Source organism: Solanum stenotomum, chromosome 2, assembly GCF_019186545.1.
Source record: "Solanum stenotomum isolate F172 chromosome 2, ASM1918654v1, whole genome shotgun sequence".
NCBI lineage: Eukaryota > Viridiplantae > Streptophyta > Magnoliopsida > Solanales > Solanaceae > Solanum > Solanum stenotomum.
Genome location: NC_064283.1, coordinates 1,785,667 through 1,805,049, shown reverse-complemented (window position 1 = coordinate 1,805,049; position 19,383 = coordinate 1,785,667). Strand labels below are relative to the sequence as shown.

The window sequence follows — 19,383 nt, the reverse complement described above, 5'->3', positions numbered from 1 at the left end:
ATGAATAAAAAAAATACTTACTACTCCACTATACCCCGTGTTAATATGGAAATTTTCCTATACTATAGATGATCTGATCAGATTGTTTTTGTAGGATGGAAAATGAAAATCCAAATAATTGATGTGACAAATAGTATAACCATTCAACAAATTTGCCACGTAAGTTCTAGATAACATATTTCCACGTGTAAATCTTCTCACCACACTCAGATACATCAAACCCCCATGGATATTTTTAGGTTTACAATTTGTGTGGATTTGGATGGAAAGTGATTCATTCTCCTACTACTTCTTCGCTTAATCAAGAACCATTCTTGATCTTTTTTGTGTTTTCTTCATCAATGTCTACTTTTTAATTTTTCAAGATTCCATTTTTATTCCTCTGGTTTTCATGGCTTTACCTCAAATCTTACCTTCTCCTTCTTCATCATTCACTCACAAACCCCACTTAAACCCTAGTAATTTCTTCTTAATCCCTCAATCTAATAACCCCCAATGCCAGTTTTCTTCTAAATCATTACTCCAGCGCCGGCACCGGCGTAACTCGAATGGTATCCAATGCTCTGCTTCCTCCTCCTTCCCGGAGAAGCACCATACTGGTTCACCTAAATCAGACGACGTCGTTGAGCTACCCCTTTTCCCTCTTCCTCTCGTTCTCTTCCCCGGAGCTATTCTCCCGCTCCAAATCTTCGAGTTTCGTTACCGGATAATGATGCATACCCTTCTCCAAACTGACCTTCGTTTTGGGGTTATTTACTCCGACAGCGCCACTGGCACCGCCGACGTTGGATGCGTTGGAGAAGTCGTTAAGCATGAGCGGCTGGTGGATGACCGGTTTTTCTTAATCTGTAAAGGGCAGGAGCGGTTTCGGGTCAATAAATTGGTTCGGTCTAAACCGTATTTGGTTGCAGAGGTGACGTGGCTGGAGGACCGGCCGTCGGCGAATGGGGAGGATGATGTGGAGGGTTTGGCGAATGAGGTGGAGAGTTATATGAAAGATGTGATTCGTTTATCGAACAGATTGAATGGGAAACCGGAGAAGGAGGCAACGGATTTGCGGAGGAATTTGTTTCCGACGCCATTTTCGTTCTTCGTTGGAAGTACGTTTGAAGGGGCTCCAAGGGAACAACAAGCATTGCTTGAATTAGAAGATACCGCGATGAGATTGAAGAGGGAGAAGGAGACATTGAGGAATACTTTGAACTATCTAAGTGCTGCTTCTGCTGTGAAGGATGTGTTTCCGTCTTCCTGATAAAAAATGTGTAAGAATTTTTGGAGCTGAATTACCTAAAGGTGGTGTTGACTTGTTAGGTTGCTATGGTTTCGTAATGTATACACAGTGATGAATTGTCTTATGAATATGTAAATTTTGATGCCTAATACTAGTTCCACAAGGTTTTATAGTGTTGGATTGATTTATCTTTTGCTGCTATTGAATGGCTTTAACTAATATTGATAATGTGGCTTTGTTTTTCCTTGAGACGCAAATTAGTTTGTATGCGGATACATTGAAAAGCAGTGATCTTTTTAGGATGGGAAGTGGCATTATACTTATGCAAGTAGTTGATGGTGCAATTGGATGGATTAACTTGTGTTGATAGTGTGGTTTCTTTTCCTTGAGACCTGAATTAGTTTGAACGTGGATACTTGCAAAAGTAATGATCTTTTTAGGCTTGTGAATGACCTATTCTAGTGCAATCCATCATTGATTTCAGGTATTAGCCAGAAAGGTGATCTTGGATTCATCAGTTTCAGCTGTTCGTAGATTGTTAGCTAAACTAGCATTCTTTGTGTGTGGGACTTTAACATCTTCTCTTGCTTGTTAATGTGTTATCTTACACACACATAGATGCTGCAATCTTGCATCATGCTCCCTCTTCTTCAAAGAGAGTTATGAATCAAAATGCTTAGGAGTATTTTACTATGCTAGCAGCAGTCTTATCACAATGCCTACCATTGGAAAGACACACTGCAGCATTTCTGTCAAACTACGACGGCTACTGTGCTGCAGGAGTAGTTTTTCGTAACAGGCACTTTAGTCTAACAGAGTTCTTCTGGATCACAACAATGCTCTTTAATACAGCGAACGTGATCAGTAAGTTTTAGTTGTACCATTTCTTAGACCTCAATAGCAGATGGCCAACACACTATTCATTGCCAGTATGAATTCTTCCACCTAAGCTGGGGACATTGCATTCGTCTGTTTTTCTTTTACGATAATTACTAGTTGTAATATGCTTCATCTTTCTGCTTTATTGGTTGCTAATGCTGGGAGTAAAATTCTCCACTCTTGGGGGACTTAATAGCGAAAGCACATCTGCTTTAAATGGCAGTTCATTATTTGATGCAGGACTGTTGGACCAGAAAGGTTTCACCATGAGATAAACAGTGTTTACTTGTTGTACATAACATGGTGGAACTCAGAAGTATCATTCGGCATTAATATATATATGGCTCCGAATTACAGCTAAATAAGTACCTCTTTGACCTTTATCCTGACTTGAGAATGTAAGTATGTCGAGGCTTCTGGGACAACTGCTTCCTCAATCCTCAAACATGATAATTATTTTTCCACACACCCTCAACTTTCTCTCCCTAAAGCATTTGTTGATCTTACTCTCTCAGAATCATTTCTGTAAGGAGGACAAAAGCTTATCCTCGTCATCTACTCAATTGCCATGCAGTTCATTCTTTGATAATCGGAAAAACTTCAGGTAAGGATGCCAACTTTGATGTTGGCAGAAAAACTACTTTTGGAGCATTTTTTGCTATTTCCTGTTGTATGTAATTCTCCACATAGTAATTGACTTGTAAAACCTAAAACTCAACTAGGAATCATTTTTGCTAGCTTCTGTTGCAACTGCAAGGTTTTCGTGAAAGTAGTCCTCTTCTAACCCCAAAACTTGTTAGTTTCAAGGATCTCCTTGGGTAATAGTAAGCACACGCGAGAGTCACTTAACCAGGACCAGTTAGACTTACAGGCTCATTGCAAGTTGATTTGTGGGTTAGCTCTTCCCTATGATGCAGTTTGCACCCATTGCATGCAGCTACACTGCTCTGTTTAGATGCAGGTCCTTCTGGCCCTTTGTTACTGCTAAACCATTATGTTAGCTAATGATTTGTACTCTTGAGCGAAAACATTCTACTTTTGTTGGTCTCTGCTACAATAGCAATTGCATTTTCCATACAACCTAGACAAAGACAATATATATTTGGAGAAAATGAACTGTCGAAGCAGTGCAAAAGAATAGACCAACGAAGACATAATTTCATCCAACAAAATTGCAAGTTGCAACAACAACAATGCACTCAGAAAAAAGGAGCTGGCAAAACCAAATCCACTAACCAAGAAAGTAAATAAAATCCCTCCAAAATCACCATTATTGAAAGGGTCAAGTGCACATATTTATAGTTTCAACTCTGCACTTTTTATCTTCATAAGGGATTGCCTTTTTTCTTACATAAAAGGAATAGCAAATCAACAGGCAGCAGTTTCCCATAGTAGGCTACTGATTTATTGGCAGAATAATATAGTAGCATGAAGGTCAACAACATACCCAATGTAATCCCACAAGTGGATCTGGGGAGGTAGAGTGTACGTAACTTTACCCCTACCTTGGGAGGTAGATAGATGATAACAAAGTTGTCATCTAAAAACTGTAAAGTCTGAAATACTACTAAAATACAAGCTAATAATGTGGTACAAGATGATCATCGTCTGAACAACAGCGACTATACCAGTTCTACATATACAAAATGATATCTAGCAACAATAATATATGTGGAATTACTAAGGGGTAACTATGTACCCCACAAAGTAAATTCGTAACACCGTGAATATGATAATGATGTTGTGCCAAGCTCCTACGCCTAAAAAGGGTAAATAAGACCTCCGAATTTCCCAGTAAATGCTTCCTTCTGAGGCTGTTGCACTATAGTAGCATTGTTCATTCGCTGCATTAGAAGCATATAAACTGTGAAAACACAGTAACAAAAGGTGAAAGGAAATGTATAAAAGTAGCACATCAAGAGAGATATTGGTATGACAATGGCAATGAGGGAACCTTTTCATAACCAATTTTGGACTGGAGATAAACGCTTAAAAAAGGAAAGATAACTCAGAAATACATAACACTTGATAACAAATTGAAAGCAACTGTTGAAGCTTGCATACACAAGAACTTGCAGCAGAAGACCAAATCCTCATAAAGCATTATGTAATTGCCCATTGGTTGGATATTTGGATTGTTACATTGCATTATGATCAGTTCAACGGGAACCTTTGTACTCTAAATTGATTTTTCGTGTTGTATGGGCCCTAATAGGATAAGATATGCATCAAATACAGAAAGGAAGTGCAGAGGTTGAGATGTACCTTGAGGCATAGGTTCCGACTTGGGTCACAAATTGGATAATCCTGTGGGCAACAGTGGCGTCCATCTTTACAACACACTGCTGAATCCAACCCGCAACATTTCCAAGAAAGGCATATTCCAAGAAGTTTCAAACCACAGCAACAGGTTTCACCTTGACCACATGAGGTGAACATACTGCATTTGGATGGACCAGGAGCTGGAGGAGTTGGTGGATTTGGGCTAGTCTTGGTTGGATATGAAGCTAACGTATTGATCCCACAGATCCCTTCTTGATTCCCACTATTACGCTGCATGTGGATATAACCATTTATTCCCCAGCTTGTTCCCCATGAGTTCTTTATAATCCAGTAGTCAACTCCATTTTCAGAACCATAGCCCACAATCAGTACCGCATGATCTAGTGCTGTAGAACACGGGCCAGTGAATATCCCCTGCAACACAAAGGCAACAACTTTACATTTCTCTCCCACAAACTGACCTAAGATGATTAGGAGATTGCTAATTCGGAGGTGGAAGAGACCTTTGAATATGATTGAAATGCTCTCGCACTGCCGCATATCCCAACACTCACAGGTTGAGTTGCCACTGCCTTTAGAAGCTTGTCCTCATCATTTTTAGGGATATCAGTATATCCATCAATGGTTACAACATGCCTTTGTAGCTGCAAATTTGACAAGTTAAGCAAAACAGTCGTAATTGTTCATAATTGTTTTACCTGGAATAAAATTTTCCTAAGTTCCCTATAAAATAAATAAGGAATCCAGAATCAGTGAATATATAGGCCAACAGGCACATTTATTACAAGAATAGGAGCGAGAAGATGATTGGGGCATTTCATAAGCCAAATCAATATGGACGAGGCCAAGGTTTTCTGCCATAAGGGAGTGAGAGGCGCCAACTTCCACGACTGAGTCATACTCACATTTTCTCTTCAATTGTTTCAAATGTAATTAAAATCATTTGTAAACTCTTTTAGTAGATCAAATCATAAAATTATACGAGAGAATAATCAGGTACCTTGTTTTTGTTGCATGTTCCTTCCCTTTCTCTAAAAGGATAATCCTTTTCAGTGTCAATACCACCATTCTTTATGACAAATTCAAAAGCATAGTCCATCAATCCACCTCCACAACCTTCATTGTAACTTCTGTCGCAATCAATTAACTCCTGCTCAGAGAGGCTAACGAGAGATCCAGTGGTAATCTTATTGATACCTTCCATTGCACCAGTGGCCGAGAATGACCAGCAAGCACCTGGAAAATGAAACAAAAGTAACTGTTTTCAGTTACAGCAGCTGAGATTATGTAAATGTAATGGCAATGACAATGTTGTAGACAACTCTTATTGTCTCGATTCTCAAATAAATTTATAAAAAAAGGCTAGAACTTCTCTTCTTTCCTATGTTCAGGCTGAATTACCAGAGATATTGACAAAAAAAAGTACTTGAGAACCACATAGGCAGAGAAAATTTTAAAGAATAAACTTAGTAAGAGTTGTGTGCAACTGTAAAGCTGTTTCACCTAAGTAACAAGTATTTAAGTTTCCAAAGCAAAATCTGCATGGGGAAGAAAGTGTAGTTTTACATCTCTGACTGTATTACTTGCTATAACACATCATACTATTATGTGTCTCAAAATTGATAGTTGAAAAATTAATGAATCACATTTCTTTGATTGCTGAAAGGCATAATACATAAACATAACTCTTAACTTGGTGTCAGCCGGCAACTATGACCCTTAACTTGGCGTCAGCCGGCAACTATGACCTTTAACTTTTGATGTGCACAAGTAGACACTTAAACTTCTATAAAATTGTACAAATAGACACACATCCATCCTACATTGAAATTTTGTGTCCTACGTGGTGTCCTACCTGTATTATGCCATGTAGGACATGTGTGTCTACTTATTCAATTTTATACAAGTTTAAGCGTCTACTTGTGCATACTCAAAGTTGGAGAGCATAGTTGTCCGCTGAAGCCAAGTTAAGGATCATGTTTATGTATTATGCCTTGTTCAAACAAGTAAAGAATCAGCGGACACAATTGCATACACAGTTGCAAAAACAAAAAAGAAGAGAAAAACAATGAGTTATAAGTCAATGGTCGAAAACAGGACCCAAAAATGAATCAGCTAATATTTATATTTATTTCTATGTTAAGAGTTAAGACTGAAGTTGGTAGTCCAGCTTTGATTGTAATGCAATGAATGGATGTAGAATAAACAATGAAAGTAGAGATCTTTAGAATAGTCTGGTGAAGTTCATGTTCCAATTGCTAAGAAAAATGATAATTTAACCACAATTTACTCCTCTGCTATGTTCATGATCTTTGTTAGGGGTGTTCACGGGTTGGTTTGGATCGGTTATTGGTCAAAACCAAAACCAAACCAACTTAATCGGTTTTAAAATTATCAAAACCAAACCAAACCAAATATAATATACATTTATCGGTTTGGTGATTATCGGTTTCGGTTTGGTTTGGTTCGGTCATTAACCATACACAAAAATAAAAGAAATAATTCATTTAAAATGTGATAAAAGTAACAACAATCCATTCAAAACGAAAAATAGTTAGAATGACTTAAGTTACTGAACTTTCGATCACTAAATTTGCTATCAATAAAGCTTTAAAATTCACTATATTGGTCTAGAAGGAAGAGAAAATAACATTTTCAGTGCCACAAAGAATTGTCATAGACACTCATATACATGAAATCAATAAGATACATGTTTCATCTTAGGAATTTTTGCTTTCTATAAGTAAATTATAAAGAAATTTTAATGAAAATATGTATAAGATCTTTAAAATTATTTATATAAACAATATATTAAGTATGTATATTAATAAAATATATGTATATAATTCATTGGTTCGGTTCGGTTATTTCTTTGATTTTTTTCAAATAAAACCATAACCAAACCAAATACTATCGGTTTTCAAAAATCTAAAACCAAACCAAACCAAACCCAAATAAAATCGGTTTTATTTTATCGGTTTGGTTTGGTTTTTCGGTTTGGATCGGTTTTTGTCCAAACCGTGAACACCCCTAATCTATGTTATACTATTTTTTGTCTGTCCATCAGTCAAAATTGAAACTAAGAATTGAACAGTACCTTTTTTTTCTTTGATAACGAGAAACAAACAGAACAATCATTCCAAATCAACTCAGGATAGGATGAGCTCATGTGGCAAGGTTTCAATAGCAACAACAACAACTCCTACGATAACAATAACATATCCAGTGAAATTCCGGGGATGGTGTGTACGACCTTATGAGGGTAGAGGCTATTTGCGAGAGACCCTTGGCTCAAGGAAAGCATAACCAACAACAACTACTACTATCAAACTAATTTTGGTAGGTGTATGAATTCTCAATATTGATTCCACTCCATTTTTCATTCTAATACTTAAAATATTGTCTTTTAGGACAACTAAAGGGCTCCCAAAACTAAAAATTCTCTAAATCCCACACTTATCCCTATACATAAACTGAAGGTTTTCTTGTCAAATACTGGACCTAAAGTAAGTGAGGAGGCTAGGTTACAATTAAGTAAACTAGCCTAGACCTTCACCCTGTCAAACAACAACAACATACTATGTGAAATCTCACAAAGTGGGGTCTGGACGGTAGAGTGTACGCGCACACCTCACCGCTAGAGAGGTCACTTGAAAAAGGGAAAAAGGCAGCTGAAAGTTTCAGCACATTTATCAGAATTTCAACTCCAAGACAACAAAAAAGAAGCACCACTAACACCACAAGCTCCATTTTCTGATGAGTAAGGTCATCAAAATCCAAACTTTGATTAAAAAAAACTGATTTTGCCACTTAAAATACAGCAATAAACTCAACATACCACAACTTCCTTGATTTTTGACATTAGTAACAGCTCCTTTCTCTCTCCAATCCAAAGAAGAAGGAGCATCAACATCACTCAAAACTCCAGTTTCAGAAAAACCTGACCCTCTACCTTTCAACCTAATGAAATCATTAGCAGAAGAGGAAAGACCCAAGAAAGAATTCCTAAATTCATGGTGAGTAAGATCAGAATAGGCATTGAGACCAAGGGTATAACTGGAATTCCCTTTGCTATTATGCTCTGTAATATAAGCATAGTTTTCTTCAAACACTTTGAATCTATACACCCTTTCTTGTTCTGAAGAATATTTTTTTCCATTTTGCTGACACCAAGTTTCAAAAAGATCAGAAATTGATGAACAAGTGCAAAAGGGTTGTTGAAAAATCAGCAAAACAAGAACTAAAGAAGGCAATAACCAATTCATGGTTAAAAGGGTGCCAAAGAAATTGGAGATGTGAGAGAAAAATGTGAAGGAGGGGTTTGGTTGGAATAAATATAGGCACTAACCAAGGAATGGAAGAAACATGGGCTTGTTTTATTGGGTATAGAAAGGCTCCAAGTTTCTGGTTTCTTAGCCTCTAAAATCTTACAAAATTTTGGGAGCGTCACCCTCTAAACTCAGAATGAGCTCTACAATATTCAATTTAAATTTAATCAGGATTTCAATATGTTACTTGTCACAAATTGGGGAAATGACAGTTTCGCTGATGTTTGGTTATAAATTTTAGGTTAGATTTTGAAAACTTGGTGTCAAAGAAGAAAAACTTCAAGTTCTAAAAATTGATTGGGTTTTTGGGACTTCAATCACGTAATTTCAATTTTTCGAATACAAATCTAAACACAATTTCAATAACTCAAATTTTCAAGTTTAAAATCTATGGCCAAACAAGAGTGATTATAACAAAAGGGTTTGAGTTTTGAGTACCAAGTCACATTGTCATGCATTGTCTTACCTGTTGATATCGGATTTTTTGGGTGTAAATTAAAATTTAATCAAGCTATAATGTAATTAATGAATATCGAATAAAAATAAATAAGAAAATATAATGTATCTGATCTATTTTATTTTTTAGGTTTGATCCAACGATATAATTTGTGATCGAAATTGGCAAATACAAATATAGGTCATCATATGTTACACATGACAATTTAGTAATAATTGGGTACGGATTGAGCCATAATATGTTACCATATGAAATTTCAACAACCACTCGTCAATTTTGTCCTTTTTTATGCTTTGACGAATAGTTCAAATTATTATGTACTAGCATTTTCGAACTAAATAAATACACATTGACATGTTCATTCTTATTTTGTTTCTTTTCCTTTTAAATAAAAGGTTCATTCTAGTAAGCATTACAAAATATCCATTGATGATAGATAATTCTATACGACAAGTGAAAATTAAAATAAAATAAAAATACTCTTATATTTGTCTCAAAATTTTCAATTGCACAACTAAATTTTGCAGGGTCTTATAACCAATCGACTCCTCGCTACTTCCCCTACTCCTCTGAATAGCTATAAAATTCTTAAGCGCATCTCCTGAAAATATAAGAAAAAAAAATTAAAATATATATTGATCGGTTAAATTAAATACTAGATAAAAGTAGATTGATTTAAATTCTGTTATACCTTTTCTTAAGTTTGATCCAAAATATCAAAAGTATATTTTTATATTAGAGTCTCCTTAATTCTAATATTTTGGTTTTATTTTATTAATAGAGAGAACCTACCGATTTGAGAAATAAAACATTTTTCCGGATCCTTTCTTCCTTCTCACGCTTGCACTCTGCACACCAGCTAGAAAAATTGGTTTGGTACTTCCTCATCTCTCTAAACATGGAGCTGCAAAAATTAAAGTAATTATAAATATGAAAATAGTAATTAGGTATTCATGAATGCATAATCATGACATTATTCTCTTCTATTTCTCTCTAATATTGTGATGAAATGTATTATACTACCTCCTCTTCTTTTTATTAATGTTATGTTATTTGATCAGATACGAAATCAAGTATGAAAGAGAGAATATTTGAAGTTCGTGACATAAATACCTTCTGCACCATAGTATCAAGTTAGTCCTCCTTCCTGATGTTGTCGCTCTAGCACCATGTCTATGGCGACCACAATGTAGAATTGCATGCCCCGCAACATGAGAATAATCAAAGATCTCCTATCGAAAGAATAATTCCTTTGATTAATTATTAAGTAAGATGTTTCACTAAATTATAAAATAGTATTAATCAACTATGAAAAAAATAATTGAACCATTATATGTAACAATTACCTCTGGTTGTGTTTTAGTGTTTACATGTTTCTCGCATCGCACACCTCGAAAGAACAATTCTCCACCATCAAATTGTTTTCCCAAACACACATTCAAAGTAACTTCGGCATCATCAACATGAAAACCTGATAACTAAAGTTGTTAAGATATCAAAAGAAAAAAAAAATTGTTTGACTCTTAAAATCGGTGTCTAACATACATACCTAAGTCAACATCTCTATCTGTCCCATATTCAACGACAAAACCATGATGGCTATCGAGTGTTGATCCACCAACTTCAGTAAATAGAACTGCACGATTATATCAAAGAATAATTAAGATACATTTCCTTAATTAATTTTTAGTTCATATAATTAATTAGTTGTAATTACCTTTTGAAATAGGACGTATAAAATCCTCCATAAAATTTTGAAGCATGGTTTGAAGGCCAAAGTCATCAAGAACTGCTCCATATTTGTTCATTGAGTTGGGACGCATGATTCTGAATTTTGTTTCACGAATCCATTTTTCAAAGTTTTCTACCTAATTAGTTAACAATTAAGAAAACAGAGAAAAAAAATGTTATACCTAACAAATATGTTATTTGGAGCATTATTTTTTTTTTTTGGTTTCCCACCCGGTGTTCAGAGCCCACATTGGAGCTCCGACTAAATTCAGATCGTGCTATGTAGGGTTCATTCTGGGGTGGCGCTCCCAACAGGATTTTCTCCATACCCAGGGCTCGAACCCGAGACCTCTGGTTAAGGGTGAAGCACTCCCACCAGTGCACCACAACCCATGTTGGTATTGCGTTACCTCATTCACGTACCAAGTAGCAATGGAAAAACAAATACATATTACGTACCTCCTCCAACATCATTTCACAAAAACGTGGTTGAAGCATTTCAAATGTTAGAACACCCGGAGAGGGTTCAGACATTATATTTCTGAAGCTTTCTTCGGTGCTCTCAGAGATGGCCTTAAGAAATGAAGGCACAAAGAAATCTGTTGGGTGCATGGTATATAATACCTTGTGTAGAGGCTGAAAGACAATCAAGATTGAGATTATATATTTTTTTGTTGTCACAATTGAACTTGAAAATTCACAATATTTGACTATTTGTTACGTACGTACCTGATAATTTGATGTGATCTTTTGTCTATATTCTCTATGTTTATGTGTCTGCAGTAGCAACACAATTAAAAGATATAATTAGCCAAAGAAAATAAACAAGCTACAATATAGTAAGAAAAATAAAATATACCGGACAAGTTAAAAATTAAACTCAAAAGGAGGAAGGGGCAATCGTTATATATATGTATAGAGTAAATAATGGTTTTTGTTCCTATGGTATTGCAGTTTGATTCATGTGTTAGAGCTTAAGAGCTTGTTTGGATTGAATTGAGTAGTTTTAAGTTAAAATAACTTTTAAGTATTTGAGTAAATTTTAAAAAATGCTTATAAGCAGTAGCTAAAATAATAAAAGGTTTAATACATAAATGTGCCCCACATGATGAGTCCTACGTTATGTGTCATACGTGTGTCTTTGTGTTCAACTTTATATGGGTTTAAGTGTCTACTTGTGCACATTCAAAATGGAAGGGCATAAAAATGAGTTGATGCTAAATTAAATGACATATTTATGTATTACGCCATAGTAAAAATAAAGAACATATAGATAAGTCGAATTTTATCTTATAAATCAAAAATAAAAAATTAATCCAAGCATGTTCACTTTTAACCTTAAACAATTAATTTAACGAATTAGCAACCTTGTCTCCCGTCACCCAGGTTGAGTAAAGTCTAGCAACAATGAAATTAATGCTCGGGACTTAAAAATAAGACGTAAAAGGTTAATTATCCTATAGATGGGTAAAACGTAAAAGTGTAGTTATATTTTGAATAACTATAATAATAATTATAATTACTTACATGATGGCGCTCAGATGGAGGAGAGTAACCAAGGAGAATTTCATTCATGTATTGAGCTTTAACGAGTCGTGATGAATTAAGGAGGTTATCTGGAAGATAACGCTCAAGAGAAGTATATAAAAGAGGATCGAATTCCAATTCTTCTTCTAAATCCGCATAGTTATCCGCCTTGTGTTCTAAACATGGCTCGACTCGCAGAGTTGACTCCTCCGATGAACCGTCGTTCCGACTCCCGTTCCCCATATTCTCATCCATCTTCTATTTGTTCTGTGTTATTCCCTATATATAGGAGGAATAGGGTATAAGGGTAGAATTCAAAAGTTTACCTTCTTTTAGTGTTTCTCTAACTCATACTTTGACACCAACTAAGCAACTACTTACCTTATATACAACAACGCTTTTTATTGTTCCAAAAAAAGGAAGAAAAAAAATATATATAACCGTTGTAGACATTGAAATTTTGTGGGACTCTACAAGACGTGTTCAATTCGAATTGTGACTCTAGAAGGTGTTCAGTTTCAATTAGATTTCTTAGAGACTACTCAACCCTAAACAAAGTTCATGTCTATATAAAGGCTACTAAATTTCCTTAAAAAGAATCTTGAATATTCCAAAAAAGTCATGGAATATTTATATAGATCGGGTCAAATCTAAATCATATGAGTTCGAGAAGAACAGAATTGTACCCGCAATCTTGATGAATAAATTATGTTTTTTCATATTTTATTTGTGATTGTAATTTATTTTCTGTCACTTAAAAATTTGTTGCAAACAACCATGTCGACCTACAAAAATTTATATCTTGTACCATGACTCCATGAGTAGTAATTAAAAAAAGAAAATCTATTTCTAAAATTTATCATTAATCAACAACTTATGCTCTTTTTGTTCCTTTTTAATTGTCATGTTTTCTTTTTGACGTAGAGTCAAACGATATATTTTTTATATCTTGTACCATGATCTAACATTTTACGATGTATTTTTACATCTTGTACCATGACTTAACAACTAAAAAGGGACGGAGGGGAGGGGAGGGGAGTATATGCCACCAATACTCCACTTACTCTAAAAGGATTTAAATAATTATTCAAAACTACAATATTCAGCTTTTAAAAAAAATTATATTCAATTCAAAATTATAATATCGGTTGAGAATGAAGTATTCAAACTATCACTACAAAGAGAAAATTATAACATTTAGATAGATAGTTCAATATACAATTCAAAATCACAATATTCAAATAAAAAATAACAGTATTAAAAAAACTATAATTTCTGAGTATTAAAAAATTTAATTAATCAATTTTCTAATAGATATTAGAACAACTACCATATTCACTTACAAACTACGGTATTTAACACTCAAATATTGAGTCTGGAAACTTTGAGGAAATACAGAGGAACTAGTTAAAGGTTTTTGCCGAATTTGTTGAAAAGACATGTACGTAGTACTAGATGGCTAGAGCCCATGCCAGCACGGGCCCAACAACAATAATGTGCGGTGGATACATAAAATTCTAACATAAGCACCCTTTGTAGGAGTCCTCATTCAGAAAGTTTAACTCTTAGCTTAATCAGAAGCTTGATTTGCAAGATGGTGATAGATTACATATAGGTTATTAGTAGACATGAAGAAAATGGTAGTCAAGACATGGCAAACTTTCATATCTATTCTGGTTTCACTTCACATCCCCAAAAATAGATTAGAATGAAACAAGTGTAACCCAAGTTGGTGCCTTTATAAATACAATTCACAAACTATGTTGCATGCATAATAGTTACTGCACTAACATGTGTCTAAACACATGAACAATAAAATGAATAGAGATGAAAAGTATGTTATACAATACTAACATCAAAGAAAGCACATTCATGGTGAAAATAATCAGGCCGGTAACCGACATGAGTAGCTGAAAAATCAACTTTTCTTAATAACCTAAAAACATCAAAAGCATAAAAATCGCCATATATAGCTGAAACTTTAATAGTTGAAATGTATTTAACTCACGTATTTGTGAAGGAGAAAATAACGAAGACATCAGTATTGCAAAACAAAGGGAGATAAAATAACTCTCCCTAAATAACCCTAAATTTTTATAAACTAATTTATTTAAATAAATTTACAAGTACAAATATAAAACATAAAACAAAGAAAATAAACCAAAAAAATTAAGTAACAAAGAATGCTTTCTGCCTCAGTTTGAACACAATAAAGAAATCAAAAAGAGAATTCCTTATGCTGTTTCCCAATTACGTCATTTACAAATTAAAAAGAAAGATAAAGCATAAGGGGTGTCCAAATTCTGACAGTTAAAATCTTTGAACATGTATATTGCAATACTTGCGGATAGATATTACGGTTCTATACAAGAGAAACAGAGCTTTAGGGAAAGCAATCGTCACAGGCTCACAGCAAGTCATTACAGACAAACTTATTAAACAAGTTATAGATTGTTTATCCAATGTTACCTGCGTTTTGAAAATCAGTTTTTGAGGGTGAAAAAAAATGAAAATACAATGTACTATCATCATCACTCTAGGTAGTATTTAAGAAAACAAGCAACAACATTGAAACAAAGTTTTAATCTGTTCTGTGATAACAGACATTACAAGTTCACAATGATAGCAGAGTTTGTATGATTAAAAAAGGAGTGTTCGTTTGTATGACAGACTCGACTTCAGCACAGCAACCAAACCACACTCATCCCAGCAGCACCTGAAAACGGAAAAGACCCAAGTGTTTGTTTGTATGACAGACTCAACTTCAGCACAATAACCGTACCACCCTCATTTCAGCCTAATCTGAAAACGAAAAAGAAAAATGATTTAGGGTACATTTTGACCATTATAGAATAGTTATATTAGGTATTTCCCTGATACATACACACTAATAGATTGGATCAAGAACATTAACTAAAGATTACTGCTCCTATTATTTACTACCAATTATCACAAAAACAAACAATTCAATACAAAACAACTTACCCCCGCCATGAATGTAGACACAGTTTCCCTAATTCTCCTTTCCTTCTCCCGCTTACATTTGGAACACCAACTAAAATCACTCATAAGCTCACACATTCCCCTAAAAGCAGTGCTGCAAAATGATTATAACAGTAATTAGCTAGGTAATGATGCAGTAAAGAACTAGAACATAAGTCAAATATATTTGTACCTTTTGCAGCCTAACACCAAATTGAATCTTTTCCCAGCTGTAGTCACCCTAGAAACATGCCTATTGCGACCCTGATAGAGAATTGCCTGCCCCACAATGTGTGAATATTCAAAAGCCTCCTGTTGAAAATAATCATTGAGAAAACGATATTACATTTTCTCATCATGTTGATACTAAAACTCCTACAAATATTATTTGCAACTTCCAATACCCTTTTTCGACTTAAAACTCCTTTTCAACTTAAACATTAGCTAATATACATACCAAAGAAAACATAACAACTAATAAGAAAGAGGGGTCTTAGCTAAAGATAGTTTTTTCTTAACACAAACCATTCCAGCTTCACTAACAGTATTAATCTTCCCCTTTTACTTCTTCCCATTAGAATTAGTTTCCTAAACTCTAGACAAAAACAGATTAGTTTCCTAAGCTCTAAAACAAAACCTGTCAAACTCAGAGTTGACAATGATGAAGCTTGGAGGAAACTATGCCTTCAGCCCTTCGCCCATCGGCTTGGCAGGCAAGCTACCTTGATCCGGTCTTTTTAGGAAAGTTCCCCTCTGCTTATGCAGTTAGCTCGACTCCAGTAAAAACATACCTAGTATCTAGTGACTAGTATCCCACAGACCATTCAAACTTCACCAACAGTATCAACCTTCCCCCTCAACTTCTTCCAATAGAATTAAACAGATCTAAAACAAAACCTAGAGATATTAGGTAAATAGAAAAAATTACAAAAATATTGATCATTATACAAAGATAAACAACAATCTCCCAAAAGGGGTCACAAAATTAACAAATCCATAAATAAAAAGCAAGTAAAATTTACTTTTACAGGATCACCACCCTTATCAGTATTATTTTTAATGGCGGGTTTAGGGTAAGCTTTCTTGAGATCATCTTGTGAAGCACTGTTAGGAACTCCCAAGATCTCATAGTACTTGGTGCTATCACTCTTCTTTGGTAGCAATCTTTACAGTAAGCTTTCTTGGGATCATCTTGTGAAGCACCATTACTTACTCCCATGCATGATTAAGCACTATTGTATAAACCAATTATTTGGAGTACAATTTAATTACCTCAGGTCGTGTCGGAGTGTCCACATGTTTCTCACAATATACACCCTGGAAGCACAATTCTCCCCCAGAGAATCGCTGACCCAAGCACACATTTAAGGTAAGTTCCGCATCATCAACTTGAACAGCTGAAAAATGAAAATGTTAAAGAGTGCAGAAAAATTGTTGCCTATAATCTATGTGACAACAAAATAGACTATTCACCTAATTCATTTTCGCCATCGGTATGACACTCAACAACGCACTCATGTTCATCAAGGGTAGATCCCCCAACCTGAGTGAAGAAAACTGCATAATACCTCGATAAGTGTCTGAGAGCATTACTTTGTAATGTGAGGTGATTAATCTCTTATACATCTTTTGAGATAGATGGATAGATTAGTTATTACCTTTGGAAATTGGACTTATAAAACTGTCCATGAGATTTTGAAGCATACATCCCATTCCTAAATCATCAAGATATGTCATGTTGTTCATATTGTTCCGATGCTCAGTTCGGATATCTGCTTTGTGGATCCAGGTTTGAAAATGGTTTACCTAAAAATTGAATACTATTTGATCAGCAATAAAACAAAACAAAAAGAATTGTCAAGCAACAACAGAACAACAAGGCATCAGATACCTCAGCCACCAACATCTCACAATACTCTGGTTGAAAGATTTCGAAGGTTAAAATACCCGGAAAGGGCTGAGAAATGATATTCTTGAACCTATCCTCTGTTTTCTCATTGATTGCCTTGATAAAGGAAGGGACAAAAATTTCTGTGGGATGAATAGCATATAATTTCTCGTGTAACCGCTGAAGGATAAACGAATATTTGTATTAGTACGTATATATATATAGAGAGAGAGAGAGAGAATAACAATGTGAAACGATAGAGGGTAACAATACCGGATATTCTGATATGATTTTGTCCCTGTATTCTCGCAGTTCCATCTGAATCGTTAAACATATGGCAAAATTGAATAAGACCTAATCATAATATTACTGAACCTCCTCCCTGTACAGCTTTTCTATTTCAAAAAACAAACATCTAAGGAGTATATAGAAAATGAGTATACCTCTTTCTGACTAGGAGCATATCGCATGATTATTTCATTCACATAAGCGGCCATTTCTTTTTCGGATTTTGCTCGAACATCTGGCGGTGCAGATTCTGCCACAGCTTGGTATATTTCCGGAGAGGCAAATGCCAGTGGTATCTTGCCGTAGGCATCTCTATCCACTGGCTTAGAAGCATCTCCATCCACTGGCTTTGACAAAAGTTTAGAAGTCTCTGATGCTTCCGCATCTTCGCCGAACTCCGGATTCAACGGCGTCCGCCTGCGTTTAGTAGTTTCTCCGATCACTTGCGTCGGCTTGCGTTTATTAGTTTCTGCTTCAGCATCTTCGATCTCTGAGTTTAGAGACAGAGTCGACCGGCATTGAGTAGCAGTTTCTGACACTTCAGTATCTTCCACATTTTCAGTTTCTTCCATAGCCAGTTGAAGAACTTTGGGAGTTTTGGAAATGGAATTTCTCTGATCACAATTTAGGGAGTTTTGGGAAGCGAGATTTTTGAGCAGTACTGATTATTCGAGCGAGTATTTAAAGGAACGGAAAAGATAGTCATGCTTTTGTGCGTGAAGCGGAAGAAAAAAATCGAAATGGAAAATGCTTTTTAACGAAGAACACTTTGGCTTCAGCGGTTGAGAGCGGTTATGGGAATGAAGATGAATCTCAGATGATTTATTTCCGTGCACATGTGACATGGCATCATCTAGAACCTTCTTTTAAAATAAGATTTCTTTTACTCCACTTACTAGTAGTGTAATATAGTTTTAAATCAAAATATAAATTATCTTTAACTTTCTTTAAAATAGAAATTATCTATAACAATTTATTTTTTGAGAAATTGAATGAAATGAAGTTCCATCATGAGTCTATGTAGAATAATTTTAATGCCTTTTTTATTTTCATTAAAGCTATTAACAATGATTTTAAAATTAATTGTGAGCTTAAGAACTTAATAATGTAAAGCACATCCAAAAAAAAAAAAAAAAGAGGTAGAAATTTAAGATGATATGATGTTAAGAACAATCTTTTAACCTAACCATATATGATTTTTAGTTCTAGCACCCAATTAATATTCAAATGTATTTTCTACACACTATTAGAGAAAATAATATGATCATGGAAAAGTATAAACTGAAAATCCCCACCACACTTTTTCTAATTGATTTTCAACTGATCCTTTATAACACAAACATTTCAACACAATCTTATAGTATATAACTATCCAATTGTTTACTAACAAACTGATTTCATATATAATTAAGTACTTAATTAACATACACTATCCAATCTTGTAGTACATATTTCAAAGAAATAATAAAAGTTAACCTTTAAACACGTGTAATCCTAATCATACATACAGTTCCAAGTATGCAATATGAGATCATGTATATAATTAACATAAACATATATTTTACTCAGTATTTCATGAAATCAAAACAGGTAGAAATAAATAAATTAGATAATAAAGTTAAAAGAACCCGGTCATACTGCCAAATTTATAATTTGCATTGCGGACTTGGCCGTCTGATCTTAGCCGTGCCGTATACTCCCTCCCGTCTTATTTATATGTCACTTGTTTAGATTTCACCTTTCTTAAGAGACTATGTAAGTTTATTAATATTTTTTTTATATCAATAAT

The 19,383-nt window shown here is 34.7% G+C and overlaps 5 protein-coding genes across 6 annotated transcripts in view; 2 read left to right on the top strand and 3 right to left on the bottom strand.

Annotated features, from left to right (window-relative positions):
- LOC125855069 (floral homeotic protein PMADS 1) overlaps positions 1–19,383 on the top strand; it is a 287,719-nt gene that overhangs the window by 135,502 nt on the left and 132,834 nt on the right. The window lies entirely within an intron of this gene.
- Positions 251–1,403, top strand: LOC125855064 (uncharacterized). The gene has a single exon (XM_049534715.1). It carries the CDS (start codon positions 392–394, stop codon positions 1,250–1,252), a length of 861 nt encoding a protein of 286 aa, XP_049390672.1. The 5' UTR covers positions 251–391; the 3' UTR covers positions 1,253–1,403.
- Positions 3,652–8,757, bottom strand: LOC125855048 (zingipain-2). Its single transcript, XM_049534695.1, has 5 exons — positions 8,232–8,757; positions 5,394–5,629; positions 4,897–5,037; positions 4,376–4,807; positions 3,652–3,954 (listed from the first exon to the last, which is right to left on the bottom strand). The coding sequence occupies exons 1-5, from the start codon at positions 8,656–8,658 to the stop codon at positions 3,871–3,873; spliced, it is 1,320 nt and encodes a 439-aa protein (XP_049390652.1). The 5' UTR covers positions 8,659–8,757; the 3' UTR covers positions 3,652–3,870.
- On the bottom strand, positions 9,756–12,691 carry LOC125854643 (2-oxoglutarate and iron-dependent oxygenase domain-containing protein CP2-like). The gene is made up of 9 exons (XM_049534231.1): positions 12,437–12,691; positions 11,639–11,686; positions 11,369–11,545; positions 10,896–11,046; positions 10,728–10,814; positions 10,525–10,649; positions 10,292–10,410; positions 9,971–10,082; positions 9,756–9,779 (listed from the first exon to the last, which is right to left on the bottom strand). Exons 1-9 carry the CDS (start codon positions 12,689–12,691, stop codon positions 9,756–9,758), a joined length of 1,098 nt encoding a protein of 365 aa, XP_049390188.1.
- LOC125855051 (2-oxoglutarate and iron-dependent oxygenase domain-containing protein ICU11-like) lies at positions 14,972–18,366 on the bottom strand. Its single transcript, XM_049534700.1, has 9 exons — positions 17,750–18,366; positions 17,580–17,624; positions 17,310–17,486; positions 17,077–17,224; positions 16,892–16,975; positions 16,691–16,815; positions 15,612–15,730; positions 15,422–15,533; positions 14,972–15,238 (listed from the first exon to the last, which is right to left on the bottom strand). The coding sequence occupies exons 1-9, from the start codon at positions 18,164–18,166 to the stop codon at positions 15,224–15,226; spliced, it is 1,242 nt and encodes a 413-aa protein (XP_049390657.1). The 5' UTR covers positions 18,167–18,366; the 3' UTR covers positions 14,972–15,223.